We start from the raw sequence: 19,261 nt of genomic DNA on the forward strand, positions 1-19,261 counted from the left end.
ACACAATGATCCAAAACCTATGCGATGCAGCAAATCAATTCTAAGAGGGAAGTTTATAGCTTTACAAGCCTACCTCAAGAAACAAGAAACATCTCAAATAATCTAACCTTACATCTAAAGGAACTAGAGAAAGAAGAACAAACAAAATCCAAAGTTAGCAGAAGGAAAGAAATCATAAAGATCAGAGCAGAAATAAATGAAATAGAAACAAAGAAAACAATAGCAAAGATCAATAAAACTAAAATCTGGTTCTTTGAGAAGATAAACAAAATTGATAGCCATTAGACTCATCAAGAAAAAGGAGAGGACTCAAATTAAAAAAATTAGAAATGAAAAAGGAAAATTTACAACAGACACCACAGAAATACAAAGCATGCTAAGAGACTACTACAAGAAACTCTGTGCCAATAAAATGGACAACCTGGAAAAAATGGACAAATTCTTAGAAAGGTATAACCTTCCAAGACGGAACCAGGAAGAAATAGAAAATATGAACAGACCAATCACAAGTAATGAAATTGAAACTGTGATAAAAATCTTCCAACAAACAGAAGTCCAGGACCAGATGGCTTCACCTGTGAATTCTATAAAACATTTAGAGAAGAGCTAACACCCATCCTTCTCAAACTCTTCCAAAAAATCGCAGAGGAAGGAACACTCCCAAACTCCTTCTCTGAGGCCACCATCACCCTGATACCAAAACCAGGAAAAGATACTACCAAAAAAGAAAATTACAGACCAATATCACTGATGAATATAGATGCAAAAATCCTCAACAAAATACTAGCAAACAGAATCCAACAACACATTAAAAGGATAAATATACACACACACACACACACATATATATATATATATATACTGTTAGGATTACAGTGAGTCATTGTTTAGAAGCTGCCCAAAGAAGTCTTTAGAAACACTCCTTTTTGTAAACCAGGTTAGTTCATAAGAGATAACATGATTGAGTGAAAGCCAGATACAAATATATAGTTTCACAAAGCAGTGTTCTCACATTACCTACTTTTTTAATAAAAGCCAAAAATTTTAGCCAGAAGTTTGGAGGTATTCTAAGAAACCCTTATGATTGATATTATGAAAACACATTTTCCTTCTGAGCATAAATTTACTTTGCCATCCAAATATATTTTCTTGGAATTTCGATCAGTGAAATTTAGTATATTTAGTTCAATAATGAAATTTTCTTCATCTCACGTGTAATTTTGAATACTTACTGGGTTAGTCAGGCTTTATGCTTAATGCCTTATGCTCCTCTATATAGAAAATATAATTTGGGACTTTGAACAGGTGAAATTCCCCTTCTGGTATGTTTACTAAACTTTTACGGTTTTCACAGTTATAGAATCATTTGTCTTCACATTTTTTGACTTTAGAAAAAACATTTTTGTATATCTCATATTAAGAATTAAGTTTTCGGGTTTACCTGGTGGTGCAGTGGTTAAGAATCCGCCTGCCAATGCAGGGGACATGGGTTCGAGCCTTGGTCCGGGAAGATCCCACATGCCATGGAGCAACTAAGCCCGTGCGCCACAACTACTGAGCCTGCGCTCTAGAGCCCGCGAGCCACAACTACTGAAGCTGGCACACCTAGAGCCCATGCTCTGCAACAAGAGAAGCCACCACAATAAGAAGCCCGTGCACCGCAACGAAGAGTAGCCCCCGCTTGCCGCAACTAGAGGAAGCCCGCACGCAGCTACAAAGACCCAACTAAGCCAAAAATTAATTAATTTTTAAAAAGGAATTAACTTTTCTTGGAGTTATGTTTTCATAGTCATTAGTGGAAATGCAGTTTTTAGTAACCAAACTATTGCTTTCTCTTATAACCAAAGCCATGACTCATTTAGTCATGGAGTGCTCAGAGCTTGCTTAATAGAAGATTTCATCATGAAAACATATAAATCTCCATTGAAATACCATGGCAAGTTTTTTTGGTTCAAAACAATTTGTCCTTATAGAGCACCTGGAGAAAACAGTTCCTGATGTGGCCTAAATTTTGCAACTATGTCAAAGGCCAGGTATTAAAATTGCTATTATTGAGCTGATCACTGTGCAAAAATTTTGCCAGGAATTTAACAAATAACAAGGAAACTACCTGATGAGAAAGAAGTGAGGTCAACTGAAGAACAGTCAGTACCACCACCACCACAATGGCTCAGAAAAATTGCTTTGATTGAAAAGAGAGGGTTTACGTGACTGTTAGGGAGATGTCTTACATTCATCATTCATATGTTCATTCATTCTTTTGTTTAGTGAGCACATATTTTATAATATATACTGTGCTTAGCACTTAGCAATAATGATTGCTCTAGTTCCTGTTCCTATGGGACAGAATGTTTGAAATCCAAGAGTAACAATTAAATAAGAAATTGTCTTCTCTTCTTGGTGGTTCTGTGTTAATATGGGAAAATTCTGCAAGGCATCTGGTCACCCCCTGATTCAGCTGGTGACTCTCAGAGAACTCATCAGAGAACTGAGAGTTATCTGTGTAATTAATTAAATTGGATTTCACCCAAACTGTTCAGAAGTCCTAGGGACTTTGGGAAAACCAAGAAGTTATTTAACTTCTAGGATTCAGAATGGATATATAGAAGAATTGTAGAAGCACGTGGAGAAAAAAAATGACAAGGAAAACATTTAGTGATTGACAGTTAAGTCAGTGAGACAGGCAGTAAATTGTACTAAGTTTAATGAAAAAGACTCTGAATTACTCTATATTGAGACTTAAAGATAATTTCTAAGGGTAACAATAATGTACATCCTATATCCTGTAGATTTCCATCCTTGTAAAGGATGAGCAAAACAATGTGTTGATCTTTCTTTCTTTATGATCATTGAGACTGCCATCATCATTCTTCTAATGGCAGTTTTCCTAATCTTAGGAAAAGATTTTTTTCTAAGATTTTACCTAATCTTTCCTAATCTTCCTAGCAGGAAGTGGACAACTACTTCTTTTTTTTTTTTTGTAAACATCTTTATTGGAGTATAATTGCTTTACAGTGTTGTGTTAGTTTCTGCAGCTCTATTTACAGTAGCCAGGACATGGAAGCAACCTAAGTGCCCGTCGACAGATGAATGGGTAAAGAAGATGTGGCACATACATACAATGGACTATTACTCGGCCATAAAAAGAAATGAAATTGAGTTATTTGTAGTGAGGTGGATGGACCTAGAGTCTGTCACACAGAGTAAAGTAAGTCAGAAAGAGAAAAACAAATACCGTATGCTAACACATATATATGGAATCTAAAAAAAAAAAAAAAAAGTTCTGAAGAACCTACGGGCAGGACAGGAATAAAGACGCAGACCTACTGGAGAATGGACTTGAGGACCCGGGGAGGGGGAAGGGTAAGCTGGGACAAAGTAAGATAGTGGCATGTACATATATACACCACCAAACGTAAAATAGATCGCTAGCGGGAAGCAGCCGCATAGCACAGGGAGATCAGCTCAGTGCTTTGTGACCACCTTGAGGGGTGGGATAGGGAGGGTGGGAGGAAGGGAGATGCAAGAGGGAAGAGATATGGGGGTATGTGTATATGTATAGCTGATTCACGTTGTTATAAAGCAGAAACTAACACACCATTGTAAAGCAATTATACGCCAATGAAGATGTTAAAAAAAAAAACCACAACACTTCACTCAGTTAAATTCCTTTACTATAAAAAAAGAAAAATATACTAAAGCAAAATATGTTTTTCCCCATCACATTAAGACAGAATAGTTTTCATTAATAAAAAGAAAGTCAAACAAACCAAAAAAAATTGAAATCCATATTTGATATCTAAACTAAAATACTTACAGACCTATGTAAAGAAATGACCTTTATTTTCTTTAGAACAAAGTTGTATGTGTATACACATTTGTGTATATGTGTATTCTATAATACACATTTTAGAAAACCAGAAGAGGGGCATGGAGTTGGTAAGTTTAGTCCAAAATGCCTAGATGATTCTTTAAATCCAGGTTATATCTTTTTTTTTCTTTATAAATATTCTATGGATCAGCAGCATCAAGAGAAAGAAAATTAAATTTAAGGAGGAGACGGCATTGTATATTCAAGTTCTATAGAGCAGAATAGGGCCAACTTCTGGAAACTGTTGGAATAAGGACATAAGCAAGGTAAGGAGGCTCCTGGTAAAACAGTGCTGACCTTCAGACCCACCTGATTTCTAGGTAGGAACCTCGAGGGGAAGAGGAACACTTTGTTTGACTTAGTGTTTCCAGCCCTAGCTAAGTGTCTACCATACAGTATGGACAAAAAATGGATAGTGGATAAATGATGGGATGGACATCAGCAGAGATCATAGGTGACATAGCCTGGTTCAATGAAAAGAGCCTGTGATCTGAAGCTAGGCAGGCCTGGCTTTGAATTCTAGCTCTGATGCCCCCTTTCCTGTGTAACCTGACAACTGTTATTTTACCTACTGAGAGTGTGGTTTCTCTATTGTAAAATGGGGGTATTTACTATTGGGATTTCAGGGAGCCAATACCAGTCTTTCACCCATGAGTTCTCAACGGGCTGTAAGAATGATGGCAATTGAAATGTCAGCTTAAAAGGCATCTGACAAAGGCAGCTGGAGATATGGTTTAACTCTATGACTAAATGGTCTTGCTAATAGTCTTGTCCTAAATCAATGGAAATATGAGGAGTAAGAATACAACTCCCCTCAACACCTACCCCCTCAGGGCTTTAGGATGGCATGATTTCATTTAGGTAGGCCATCAGTAAGTCTTAGCTTTCATTCTTCTCTCTCCATCAGAGTTTGAATATTTTGTAAATCAGCTGCAATGAGTATAAAGCCTGGTATGGGGTTAGGGGGCACATAGGGAGGGCATCCAGGACAGAGAAATTGCCCTAGGTTTTTAACAAGTAAGAGACCCATGCACAGGTTTCTTGAATGTGCTAGACTAAGAGTAATGCTTATAATAACCAATACATTTAAAAAATATTTCCTAATTTAAAAATAAAACTAATAACTTTTTAGTAAGTTATCTTAACATTACAGATATTTTGATTTGGTTAAGACTCTTGAATCAAATGAATAATGTGAAAATTCATAAATCTTAGATATCAGAAAGTGAAAAGAATTTGTGAGTTGTTGGATAATACTTCTATTTATATACATTAGCTTTTCCTGGATCACTTGACTGCCAGTATTTCATCTTAAGAGTGGCAATTAAGAATGGGAAAACATCCCCCATCCCACCCTTCCCCAGGTTTAGAATCCACTAAAACTTGTGGGATGGACATTTTACCCAAATATAGACCTTTTTGTGATTAAGTTAATTTACTCTTTTCAAACTGTGACATCCTGTTTATAAGAAAGAAGACTTATAAAAAGTCATCTTAAGCATGAACTAACTTCTAAAATCAACATTTTGGTGAACTTATGTGTTAAGTGAATCACAACTATTTGGATGAGGATTTTCTGGTTTTGAAAGAGAAAGTACTTGGGAAAAAATGTCATTCTGGTTTCATTGAAATGGAAACATTTTAAAACTGGAATTTGCTAGTGAGCCTATCATATAACAAATTTCCACACACATTTCTTAAGTCATTTTGTGAATTTGTAGAGCTGCATCCCCCATGGGCCAAGTCTTAACCATCACAGTATGCATTTAGCCTTTGTAATCCTCCCCAGAAATTACATTTTAATAAATGCTGCACAAGGTAAAAATTTTTACAATATTTTGAGGGTAATATTATTGACTTTATAAACTGAATCTTGAAAATTATTCTTAGTCCCAAAAGAAAACTGAACTTGTATCTGTTCATATTATTTGCCTGATAAAAAAAGGTTCTCTTTTTACTCTGACCCTTTAGTAATTTGAAAATGTCATTGTGGGCAACTCAGTCTAATTTATAATTAGAGAGTAATGTTACATTCAAAATTTTATATTTGATTTTTAATGTGTATTTGCTGTTTATTAGCTGTTCTTCTGAAGGTACAGGTTAAATTTTGTGAATTGAGTATGTCCATCACCCCTGTTTAAGCAGCCCTAGTCTCTGTGCTGTTGATCCTAAAATCTTTATCTCCTGCTCTGCCCTATTAAGTGTTAGATTAGTATTTAAGGATCCTGCTGGCTATCTTGCCTGTTGGTACCTCAAGCACTTCAAATTTATTATGTCCCAGTTTGAATGACTTTTCCTTTTATTGTCACTGTTCCTTCCCCTGTGTTTCCTGTTCAGTTGCTGGTACCATCTCCCGATGAGGGTCTGTAGTCTCTGGTCATCCTATACCCCTTCCTTTCACTTATCACACCAACTATCTAGTCGTCAGTCCCTGACAATTCTGCCTCAAAAGTCTCTTCTTTCCATCCCAGTCTAACTCAGGCACAATCATTGCTTAGCTAGTTCAGAACAAAGTTTCTCATGGGGCTTCTCTGTCAGTCCTCCTCTCTCGGCCACCAGATCTTTCTGTGCATATAGTCAAACACGAATCTGCCTATAAACTTTTACCTACTCCCCATTACTTTAGGAGCAAGTCTTTACAACCTGATACAACTTATTTTTTCTAGATTCCCCTCTTCTACCTGTCTGCTCCCTTGACCCCCTTCCAAATGTAGCTTTAGTCGATACTAACAGTCCTTTGAATATATCAAATATTTTCACACTGAACTTTTCTGTTTTGATCCTCATTATTTAAGATTCACCTTCTGTCTTCTCATTTTCACCCTTCCTGAAGAAAAATCATTTCTTCTGTGTCCTCTCATAGTACTTTTTATTCTTTTTCCCTATCACTTGGTATACCCCATTGTGGTTAATTGTCTATGTGAGGCTTTCTCAGGCTAAATTATGAATTTCTCAAGAGAGAGACATGCTTTCTTCTATTGTGAAAAAAAACTCACAACTGATTCAGTGTTTGAAACTTAATTTAAGTGCCCTATTAATATGTGCTAAAGTTGGGATGTATTGAAATGTATTCAGATTCTCATAGGTGCAGTTACTATACCAAATGAATGGAGAAGTAACATAGATTAAAGCAAAAGAACTTTGCCAATTTTTTCTCGAGAGCTAGGGATTTAAATTTGTGACAAACATGGGAATTCCTCTGAAAAGTCAGCGAATAATGAATGGCAATATCACCTGCAAGTTACTATTTATTCAAAGTAGACCCACCAAGGCATTGTCTCTGGCATTTGTTATCAATCCATTGTATTGATGATTTAAAATAAGAAGTACTTTCTGTCCGAGTTGACTTCGAATTGATTGGTTTGCATGTATTGATTGGTTAGCATGAATTGATAGGCAATAGGATAAAGATACAAAGTTAAATGCATACCAAAAAAAGTGTCATCTCTGTTTCCCATTTGTTGCAATAGAGGTGGAAAGAGAAACTAATACGCATGGAATAATTAAGTGCTACACTAGTTGAGATCAATTATAATAAACAAAAAAGAAACATGGGACAAGGAAAAATTGTTACTATCTGGAGAAGTAATGAAAGGTCTTATTAAGAACTTCCTAATACCTGAAACTAATAAAATATTGTAAATCAACTGTACTTCAATTTAAAAAATTGAAAAATAGATAAGGATTAATTGAGTGAAAACAAGGAATTCCATATGAACAAAATAACATGGATCAACTGACAAGACGATTTCTGTGTTTAGAAAGCCAAAATTTAGTTGATAATTTTAGCAGGAATCTATATTATTTACTTTTATGAATATGAAGTTATTTTGTCCTACTTTGTTTTTCTCTCACAGGTGGATCAGATATTGAATATCTAGACTTCTATAAGCCTGTCGTATGGTTTTGGATCCTTGTAGGGCTTGCTTACTTTGCTGCTGTCCTGAGCATGATTGGAGACTGGCTCCGAGTGATATCAAAAAAGACAAAAGAAGAGGTAAGAAATAAGAAGTGTGCAAAATCAATGTTATTTAGCTAATTAAGGTTAATTTTAAACGTTTTTTTTAACATTTATTTTTTAAAATATTTAAACATTACTTAAAAATTTTAATGTTTCTGTTTGGTGTGAATTTGCTGTATGAGGCTATCAGTCACATGAGTTATAATTTATTGATTTAACCAAAGCTTACTAAGTATCTCTACATGCCAGATGATATCTTGGTGCTGAGGGTAATTTGTAATGAAAAAAGATGCAATTAAAAACATTTTATTTATTATTTCTTTTTCTTTTTTTCTTTTATTTCTTTATTTCCTCAAGGACACAGAGTAAATTTTATTCCATAAAGAGACAATAGGAAATATTTGTGTCAAGATACCAGTAGCACGAAAAAGTGAATGTATTATATAATATTGAATTTTTATTGTATTCAATTATTTCCCTTTTTCTTAGGTCTGTATAAGTGTGTGCAAGTGCACAAGTATACACATGCATGTATTCCCCAAAGCTAGTTTGCATTATGACCAATTTCCTTGTGTACTGACTTCGGCTGTTCAAAAAGATATCTTGTTATCTATTTTGTGCAACTGTATATACAGAAATGACCATTAGAATTTTGACTCATGAAATTTTGGAAAGTTTGAAATTTAAATCTTGATTTTGAAATTTTTTATAGTTTAGAAATTAACTTTTGATTTTATATTGAAGGGTCCAGAAGTACTTTTAGTTTGAGTGTGACAAAGTAGTGTTTTATTATGATTTCTGTGTTTCTTGCTTCTGGGTCTTAGCCAACTTTACTAATTTTTTTCAGAGCACAGCAAATCTGTAAGACCTGCAACTATAGTACCCACTGTCTTCCTTTAATTATCCCTCCATTTCATTATCTGGCATTCATACACCAAGAGACATCAGTGTCAAAATCTTTGATTGATACAACAAGCATGATTCTTTAAACATACACCCAAAAGAAATAGAATAAGATAGGAAATGATAAAATTAATTTCTCTCTACAGACAAATGTTTTCTTTGAAACACATCAAGCCATATAATTTCTTATTAACACCCAAGATGCCTATGGTAATTAGGAGTGTAAGTTATCCAACATTTCTCTTCATGGATACCCTATTTCTCAACAGTAATTCATATATTCAGTTTGTGTATATTAATCTATATCTTAGTTATGCCATAAAACCAAAAACATTATTATAAACAAATCAACAAGACAATATGCTTGACATTCTAGTTTAAATCATGTGAAGAGTACTGCTTTGAACAGGACTGATTTGCCCCAGTCTTAGGCTCATTGTGTGTGTGTGTGTGTGTGTGAGTGTGAGAGAGAGAGAGAGACAGAGACAGGGAGAGAACGAGGTAGGGAGGGAGAGAATTATGGTTATTTTAACTTCAGTGTACTTTTAAGGGTCTTGAGATGCTAAGGGGAACAAAGGAAATTGTAACTAGGAAATATTCTGAATAACATAGCTAAAAAGGGAACTTCTCAAACTTCCAGCCGTAAACTGGCATTGAAATGCATTTTAAAAACACACACAGACCATTTTTTTTAAGTAAAATAGAATTGAACAGAGCACATCGCTGTTAGATAGTTCAAAAAGTGTCGTTTTGTGGAAATATACGTATATTTCCACCCACATATATACAATAAATATATATTATATACATATGTGCATATATATATACTAATATTATTATGGGTCACAGTCCAAAAGTTGGAAAGCGACCAAGGCATATATAGAACAGGGGTAAATTTTATCTCTATGCCATTGATATAATGTATTTGATTAAAGTTTAAAAACTTGTATTGTTAAAAACCAGTGCTTTTTTGATAGGATTAGCTCGTACAAAGCACTAGCACATTTCTTCCAGAGTAGTGAGATAATATCTGTCTGCTTGGACTGCCATAACAAAATACCACACACTGGGTGACTTAAACAACAGGAATTTATTTTCTTACAATTCAGGAAGCTGGAAGTACCAGATTAAGGCGCTGGTTTCTTATGAGGTCTCTCTCTTTGGCTTGTAGGTGGTGCCTTCTTGCTGTGTCTTCACAGGGCCTTGTATCTGCACATGTGCCTGGAGAGGGGGGGTGCTCTAGGCCCTTCCTCTTACAGGGACACCAGTCCTGTTGGATTAGGGCTTGACCCTTATGACCTCATTTAACCTTAATTATCTCCTCAAAGGCTCTATCTCCAAATAACGTCATAATGGGGATTAGGGCTTCAACATATGACTTGTTGGAGGAACCAATTCAGGCTATAAAAGAATCCTTTCAAAAATTTAAATTTCTACACTAACTGGCTTATTTAATATGAAAAACAAGTTTGTTTGCCTAGTTATGAGTGATCTTCATGATTCTCAGCCAAATATGAGATGTATCATTGTGTTTTCAACACTGAAAACTAGAAAGCTATTCTTTTCCTAACGTAAGTCTTTTGGCTTCTCCCTAGCCCTTTTTTTTTTTTTTAACATCTTTATCGGACTATAATTGCTTTAAAAAGGTGTGTTAGTTTCTGCTGTATAACAAAGTGAATCAGCTACACATATACATATATCCCCATATACCCTTCCTCTTGCATCTCACTCCCACCCTCCCTATCCCACCCCTCTAGGTGGTCACAAAGCACTGAGCTGATCTCCCTGTGCTATGTGGCTGCTTCCCACTAGCTATCTATTTTATATTTGGTAGTGTATATAAGTCCATGCCACTGTCTCACTTCGTCCTAGCTTACCCTTCCCCCTCCCCGTGTCCTCAAGACCATTCTCTATGTCTGCATCTTTATTCCTGTCCTGCCCCTAGGTTCTACAGAACCATTTTTTTTTTACATTCCATATATATGTGTTAGAATATGGCATTTATTTTTCTCTTTCTGACTTACTTCACTCTGTATGACAGACTCTAGATCCATCCTCCTCATTACAAATAGCTCAATTTCATTTCTTTTATGGCTGAGTAATATTCCGTTGTATATATGTGCCACATTTTCTTTATCCATTCATCTGTCTATGGATACTTAGGTTGCTTCCATGTCCTGGCTATTGTAAATAGAGCTGCAGTAAACATTGTGATACATGTTTTGAATTAGGTTTTCTCAGGGTATATGCACAGTAGTGGGATTGCTGGGTCATATGGTAGTTCTATTTTTAGTTCTTTAAGGAAACTCCATACTGTTCTCCATAGTGGCTGTATCACTTTACATTCGCACCAACAGTGCAAGAGGGTTCCCTTTTCTCCACACCCTCTCCAGCATTTTTTATTTGTACATTTTTTGATGATGGCCATTTTGACCAGTGTGAGGTGATACCTCATTGTAGTTTTGATTTGCATTTCTCTAATGATTAGTGATGTTGAGCATCCTTTCATGTGTTTGTTGGCAATCTGTATATCTTCTTTGGAGAAATGTCTATTTAGGTCTTCTGCCCATTTTTGGATTGGGTTGTTTGTTTTTTTGATATTAAGCTGCATGAGCTGCTTGTGAATTTTGGAGATTAATCCCTTGTCAGTTGCTTCATTTGCAAATATTTTCTCCCATTCTGAGGGTTGTCTTTTCGTCTTGCTTATGGTTTCCTTTGCTTTGCAAAAGCTTTGAAGTTTCAATAGGTCCCATTTGTTTATTTTTAATTCCATTTCTGTAGGAGGTGGGTCAAAAACGATCTTGCTATGATTTATGTCATGGAGTGTTCTGCCTATGTTTTCCTCTAAGAGTTTTATAGTGTATGGCCTTACATTTAGGTCTTTAAACCATTTTGAGTTTATTTTTGTGTATGGTGTTAGGGAGTGTTCTAATTTCATTCTTTTACATGTAGCTGTCTACTTTTCCCAGCTCCACTTATTGAAGAGGCTGTCTTTTCTCCACTGTATATTCTTGCCTCCTTTGTCAAAGATAAGGTGACCATATATGCATGGGTTTATCTCTGGGCTTTCTATCCTGTTCCATTGATCTATATTTCTGTTTTTGTGCCAGTACCATACTGTCCTGATTACTGTAGCTTTGTAGTAGAGTCCGAAATCAGGGAGCCTGATTCCTCCAGCTCCATTTTTTTTCTCGAGATTGCTTTGGTTATTCGGGGTCTTTTGCATTTCCATACAAACTGAAATATTTTGTTCTAGTTCTGTGAAAAATGCCATTGGTAGTTTGGTAGGGATTGCACTGAATCTGTAGATTGCTTTGGGTGGTACAGTCATTTTCACATTCTTGATTCTTCCAATCCTAGAACAATCTGTAGATTGCTTTGGGTGGTACAGTCATTTTCACATTCTTGATTCTTCCAATCCTAGAACATGGTATATCTCTCCATCTGTATCATCTTCAGTTTCTTTCATCAGTGTCTTATACTTTTCTGCATACAGGTCTTCTGTCTCCTTAGGTGGGTTTATTCCTAGGTATTTTATTCTTTTAGTTGCAGTGGTAAATGGGACTGTTTTCTTAATTTCACTTTCAGATTTTTCATCATTAGTGTATAGGAATGCTAGAGATTTCTGTGCATTAATTTTGCATCCTGCTACTTTACCAAATTCATTGATTAGCTCTAGTAGTTTTCTGGTAGCATCTTTAGGATTCTCCCTATATAGAATCATGTTATCTGCAAACAGTGACAGCCTTACTTCTTTTCCAATTTGTATTCCTTTTATTTCTTTTTCTTCTCTGATTGCTGTGCCTAAAACTTCCAAAACTATGTTGAATAATAGTGGTGAGAGTGGACACCCTTGTCTTGTTCCTGATCTTAGAGGAAGTGGTTTCAGTTTTTCACCATTGAGAACGATGTTGGCTGTGGGTTTGTCATATATGGCCTTTATTATGTTGAGGTAAGTTCCCTCTTTGCCTACTTTCTGGAGGGTTTTTATCATAAATGGGTGTTGAATTTTGTCAAAAGCTTTTTCTGCATCTATTGAGATCATAAGGTTTTTCTCCTTCATTTGTTACTATTGTTTATCACATTGATTGATTTGCATATATTTATGAATCCTTGCATTCCTGGAATAAACCCCAGTTGATCATGGTGTATGATCCTTTTACTGTGCTGTTGGATCCTGTTTGCTAGTATTTTGTTGAGGATTTTTGCATCTATGTTCATCAGTGATATTGGCCTGTATTTTTCTTTCTTTGTGACATCTCTGTCTGGTTTTGGTGTCAGGGTGATGGTGGCCTCATAGAATGAATTTAGGAGTGTTCCTCCCTCTGCTATATTTTGCAAGAGTTTGAGAAGGACAGGTGTTAGGTCTTCTCTAAATGTTTGATAGAATTCGCCTGTGAAACTATCTGGTCCTGGGCTTCTGTTTGTTGGAAGATTTTTAATCACAGTCTCAATTTCAGTGGTTGTGATTGGTCAATTTATATTTTCTGTTTCTTCCTGGTTCAGTCTTGGAAGGTTGTGCTTTTCTAAAAATTTGTCCATTTCTTCCAGGTTGTCCATTTTATTGGCATATAGTTGCTTGTAGTAATCTCTCATGATCCTTTGTATTTCTGCAGTGTCAGTTGTTACTTCTTCTTTTTCATTTCTAATTCTATTGATTTGAGTCTTCTCCCTTTTTTTCTTGATGAGTCTGGCTAATGGTTTATCAATTTTGTTAATCTTCTCAAAGAACCAGCTTTTAGTTTTATTAACCTTTGCTATTGTTTCCTTCATTTCTTTTTCATTTATTTCTGATCTGATCTTTATGATTTCTTACCTTCTGCTAACTTTGCGGTTTTTTTATTCTTCTTTCTCTAATTGCTTTAGGTATATCGTTAGGTGGTTTATTTGAGTTGTTTCTTGTTTCTTGAGGTAGGATTGTATTGCTGTAGACTTCCCTCTTAGAACTGCTTTTGCTGCATCCCATAGGTTTTGGGTTGTCGTGTTTTCATTGTCATTTGTTTCTAGGTATTTTTTGATTTCCTCTTTGATTTCTTCAGTGGTCTCTTGTTTATTAAGTAGTATACTGTCTAGCCTTCATGTGTTTGTATTTTTTACAGATTTTTCCTGTAATTGATATCTAGTCTCATAGCATTGTGGTCGGAGAAGATACTTGATACGACTTAAATTTTCTTAAATTTACCAGGGCTTGATTTGTGACCCAAGATATGATCTATCCTGGAGAATTTTCCATAAGCACCGGAGAAGAAAGTGTATTCTGTTGTTTTTGGATGGAATGCCCTAAAAATATCAATTAAGTCCATCTTGTTTAATGTGTCATGTAAAGCTTGTGTTTCCTTATTTATTTTCATTTTGGATGATCTGTCCATTGGTGAAAGTGGGATGTTAAAATCCCCTACTATGATTGTGTTACTGTTGATTTCCCCTTTTATGGCTGTTAGCATTTGCCTTATGTATTGAGGTGCCCCTATGTTGGGTACATAAATATTTACAATTGTTATGTCTTCTTCTTGGATTGATCCCTTGATCATTATGTAGTGTCCTTCTTTGTCTCTTGTAACAGTCTTTGTTTTAAAGTCTGTTTTGTCTCATGTGAGAATTGCTACTCCAGACTTCTTTTGATTTCCATTTGCATGGAATATCTTTTTCCATCCCCTCACTTCCAGTCTGTATGTGTCCCTAGGTCTGAATTGGGTCTCTTGTAGACAGCATATATGCGTGTCTTGTTTTCGTATCCATTCATCCAGTCTTTGTCTTTTGGCTGGAGAATTTAATCCATTTCCATTTAAGGTAATTATCAATATGTATGTTCCTATTACCATTTTCTTAATTGTTTTGAGTTTGTTCTTGTAAGTGTTTTCCTTCTCTTGTGTTTCCTGCCTAGAGAGGTTCCTTTAGCATTTGTTGTAAAGCTTGTTTGGTGGTGCTGAATTCTCTTAGCTTTTGCTTGTCTGATAGGTTTTAATCTCTTTGTTGAATCTGAATGAGATCCTTGCTGGGTAGAGTAATCTTGGTTGTAGGTTTTTCCCTTTCATCACTTTAAATATATCTTGCCACTCCCTTTTGGCTTGCAGAGTTTCTGCTGAAAGGTCAGCTGTTAACCTTGTGGGGATTCCCTTGTATGTTATTTGTTGTTTTTCCCTTGCTTCTTTTAGTGTTTTTTCTTTGTATTTAATTTTTGATAACTTGATTAATATGTGTCTTGGCATGTTTCTCCTTGGATGTATCCTGTATGGGTCTCTCTGTGCTTCCTGGACTTGACTGACCTTTTCCTTTCCCATATTAGAGAAGTTTTCAACTATAATCTCTTCAAGTACTTTCTCAGTCCCTTTCTTTTTCTCTTCTTCTTCTGGGACCCCGTATAATTCAAATGTTGGTGCCTTTAATGTTGTCCAAGAGGTCTCTAAGGCTGTCCTCAATTCTTTTCATTTTTTTTCTTTATTCTGCTCTGCCATAGTTATTTACACTATTTTATCTTCCAGGTCACTTATCCGTTCTTCTTCCTCAGTTATTCTGCTATTGATTCCTTCTAGAGAATTCTAAATTTCATTTATTGTGTTGTTCATCATTGTTTGTTTGCTCTTTAGTTATTCTAAGTCCTTGTTAAATGTGTCTTGTATTTTCTCCATTCTATTTCCAAGATTTTGGATCATCTTTACTCTCATTACTCTTAATTCTTTTTCAGGTAGACTGCCTATTTCCTCTTCATTTGTTTGATCTGATGGGTTTTTACCTTGCTTCTTCATCTTCTGTGTGTTTCTCTATCGTCTCATTTTGCTTAACTTACTGTGTTTGGGGTCTCCTTTTTGCAGGATGCAGGTTTGTAGTTCCCATTGTTTTTGCTGTCTGCCCCCAGTGCCTAAGGTTGGTTTAGTGGGTTGTGTAGGCTTCCTGGTGGAGGGGACTAGTGCCTGTGTTCTGGTAGATGATGCTGGATCTTTTCTTTCTGGTGGGCAGGACTGCATCCGGTGGTGTGTGTTGGCATGTCTGTGACCTTATTATGATTTTAGGCAGCCTCTCTGCTAATGGATGGGTTGTGTTCCTGTCTTGCTAGTTGTTTGGCATAGAGTGTCCAGCACTGTGACTTGCTGGTCGTTGAGTGGAGCTGGGTCTTAGCGTTGAGATGGAGATCTCTGGGAGCGCTTTTGCCATTTGATATTACTTGGAGCTGGGAGGTCTGTGGTGGACCAGTGTCCTGAACTCGGCTCTCCCACCTCCGACGCACAGGCCTCACACCCGGCTGGAACACCAAGACCCTGTCAGCCACATGGCTTTCTCGTGTGTGTCACAGTCCAGAGGAAGATGCTGTGACAGTAGATGTCATTATGGTGTTCCAGTTCCCCTCTGCTGAGTCAAGGGCAGTGAGAAAGAGGAAAATCCATAGCATCCATGGTGTCACTGGCAAAGCCCCCAGGGTCCCCTGGAAAAATACAATGGAATCTAGGTGATAAGGTCTACCTTCTTTTGTGCTTAGTCTAGTTTCACTTGTCTGTAGAAGCCGCGTGCAGAAGTCTTGCACCTGACTTGTTGCATTAGCATTCCCAGCATAGAAACGCCATGCTGGACACTGGCGGCTGTGTCCTCCCTAGCCTTTTGTGTGACATGTACTTTCTGGTGACTGCATCTGGGGAAAGCTCATGTGAGTAAAGGCCCTGAGCAAGTTTATGGGAACCCTCTGGAGCTGCAGCTGCTCTGGACAGTTGAGCCAGTTACAATGGAACTGTCACTTTGAGCAGATGTGTATTTTCTAATTTATAATGCAGTTTAGGGAAATGACAAAATTGGGTCACAAATTCAACAGAGAACATGAAGAAAGAAAGGGAAAGGCAATTTATAATTTGTCTATAGATTAATAGGGCCAACATTTTTATAAATGAAATTCTACTAACATTTTTACAGCAGTGGGAAAAAAAATTATTCGATAATTTTAGTCTTGAAATAACTTACTAAAGGACATAATTAAATAAAAACCAACTAAATACATTCTAGTTGTCATCTTTACACACATGAACCATGGTGGGTGACTGTTCACAATATATTCCTTACCTTTTGTACCTAAACCATTCCAGATACTCCAACTTTTAAAAACTACCTGAATGTTCAGAAGCAACAAGAATATTTCTAGTTCTCAATTCCATAAAAATGCTAAACTTTTTTTATAACTTGGAATTCTCACTATTATAAGTGTAACTAGTACAAAATATAAAAAATATGAAACAATATATAGTAGGAAATTTCCAAGTGATGATACAAGAACACAAGATTTCCCCCAATGAAAAGATCGTGGCTAATAGTAAGTTCCAGTCTGACATTATTTTTTCAAAAACTAATCTTCTTAAATGATATTGGTTAAGTGTAAACATAGAGCTCTAGTCATATGTGGCCTTATTTCTGTTTTTCATGTTAAAGTCTATTTTGTTTCCAATGAAGACTAATGTCAATGAAAATATTATGTTTTGGAGTAATAAGAATAGTTTTTGATGAACATGCTGAAATAAAACATGTTGGTATAGCTAATCTATCTGAAATATTTGAAAGGAAAGGGTTAGTTGGAGCAACACTGCATAGTTTCAGAAGTGTCACATATAATTAGAGTTGATCTGCATCCCTCAAAGAAAAGAATAATGACCTCAATAATTTTTCCGTGGAGACATATGAGCTTCTGTAAAAGCATTTATTTGTTTCACTATTTTTTAAGCTCTAATGGAGAATAACACATGTTCAATATTAAGAATTGATATGACTAATTATCTTTTTCTATGAAGCCATGTACCCTCTTCTGAGGAAATGATATTTCCATTTAGAAAATAAATATTATTTATGTATTCTAAATAATACAATAATACTGATATCTGAGGCAGGTAGAATAAAAATAAGCTGTGACCACAGAATTCAGAAAGTAAATTCCTAAGCAAGCAGGGAGTAGTACATCCTTATTATGTATAGACATAGTTCGTTTTGCTATTGTTGACATTCCTTGAGTTTGAAAGACCTGTGATTTCTATGTAGTTCTTGTATCAGTGTACATGTACCACAGTGTTTGGGATGTTCCTGTCCATATGTGAGACAAATACTACCTCAGTTCCTACATCAACATCCCAGTGTTCTCAGGCCTTGTGGCACTACAGCTGACCACAATGAGTGGATAGCCAAGCATCACTTCTTTACCAATATAATTTCTTTAGCCTCTGAAGGTATTCATGCAAATGGAGATGCTCACTTTAGTAAGTTGGCCTTACATCATACTAAGAAAACTCCCTTTGATTGGGAAGCTCTAGTGCCTAGAAACCTTGAAAGATTGTCCCTAGAACTTGTATTTGGCCCCAGCATTGTGCAGGGACCTGAGAATATGGAGATACATAGTTTTCTCCTGCTGATGACCTGGCGAGAGCAGTTGTTCTTCTCTGAACTTAATTCAGGGTGGTAATGCCTCCCTTTAATGAAAAGAGCTGGGACTTAATGGCTCTTTATCCTGTCTGGAGATGGGGCATTAAAGAGCAGTTGCAGCCTGAGCCCTGGAAAGGTTACAGTAGAGTACATTATCATTATTTCTTAAGGGAGAAGTACTTTTAATATGAAAGGCTTTATATGCCCTTTGAAACAGTTTAGCCTTTATTCTGAAAACCTCAGGGAGCCATTGAAGAGCTTTAAAGAAGTGGAATGAAATATCTTGTCAACAGTGAGGAAGATGGATTAGAAACCAAGCCTGATGCTGGGAAATCAGTTGGGAGAGATTACTGCAGGAAGCCAGGTAATACAGAATGAAGTCTATGGTGGCAGTGGGCTAGAGATGAAAGTACGGATTTCAAAATGATTTGGGGCATAGAAGAGATAGGTAACCCTTTGGCCATGGTTAATAAAGAGAAAGAGAGGATGACATTCATGATTCTAGCTTTGGATGGGATTACAAAACACAGGAGAATGAGAGATTCTGAGTTGAGAGGAGGAATGAGAATGTCATTTTGGACATATTGTGATTGAGGGCTGTGTTGGATATCCAGGTGGCTAATTCAAGTGTAGATAATTGGATATGCAAGCCTGGAATGTAGGAAGGATGGGAGCTGGAGAGAGAGTGGCGGGGTGGGGGGGTGCTCATCACAACATACATGACAATGGAAGTTGTGAGTATAGATGAATTCACCTAGTGAAGATTTGTAAAGTAGGCCAACAATAAAGCTAACAATGGAACCCAGAGTAACACATTTAAGGGGGTGGACATAGAGACTGTAAAGGACTGGAAAGCAAATAATATAATCAAATAAACTGATTCATGGAAGGGCAAAGACGTTGAGGTTTTGAAGAGAGGATGGTCCAAATTATGGATAAACAAGATGAAAAGACAACCCTCGGAATAGGAGAAAATATTTGCAAATGAAGCAACTGACACAGGATTAATCTCCATAATATACAAACAGCTCATGCAGCTCAATATCAAAAAAACAGACAACCCAATCAAAAGATGGGCAGAAGACCTAAATAGACATTTCTCCGAAGAAGACATACAGATAACCAACAAACACATGAAA

General features: G+C 36.3%; 1 protein-coding gene across 3 annotated transcripts in view; it reads left to right on the forward strand.

The window, feature by feature from the left end:
- The window catches only part of KCNK2 (potassium two pore domain channel subfamily K member 2), a 229,641-nt gene that overhangs the window by 158,255 nt on the left and 52,125 nt on the right, over positions 1 to 19,261 (forward strand). For all 3 annotated transcript variants that reach the window (XM_029229275.1, XM_029229278.1, XM_029229277.1), the window contains one exon: positions 7,729 to 7,868. In XM_029229275.1, the coding sequence (XP_029085108.1) occupies positions 7,729 to 7,868 (140 nt within the window). The remainder of the gene's footprint in view (positions 1 to 7,728; positions 7,869 to 19,261) is intronic.

The sequence above is a fragment of the Monodon monoceros genome, unplaced genomic scaffold, assembly GCF_005190385.1.
Source record: "Monodon monoceros isolate NGI ecotype Baffin Bay Population unplaced genomic scaffold, NGI_Narwhal_1 Super_Scaffold_18, whole genome shotgun sequence".
NCBI classification, from domain to species: Eukaryota; Metazoa; Chordata; class Mammalia; order Artiodactyla; family Monodontidae; genus Monodon; species Monodon monoceros.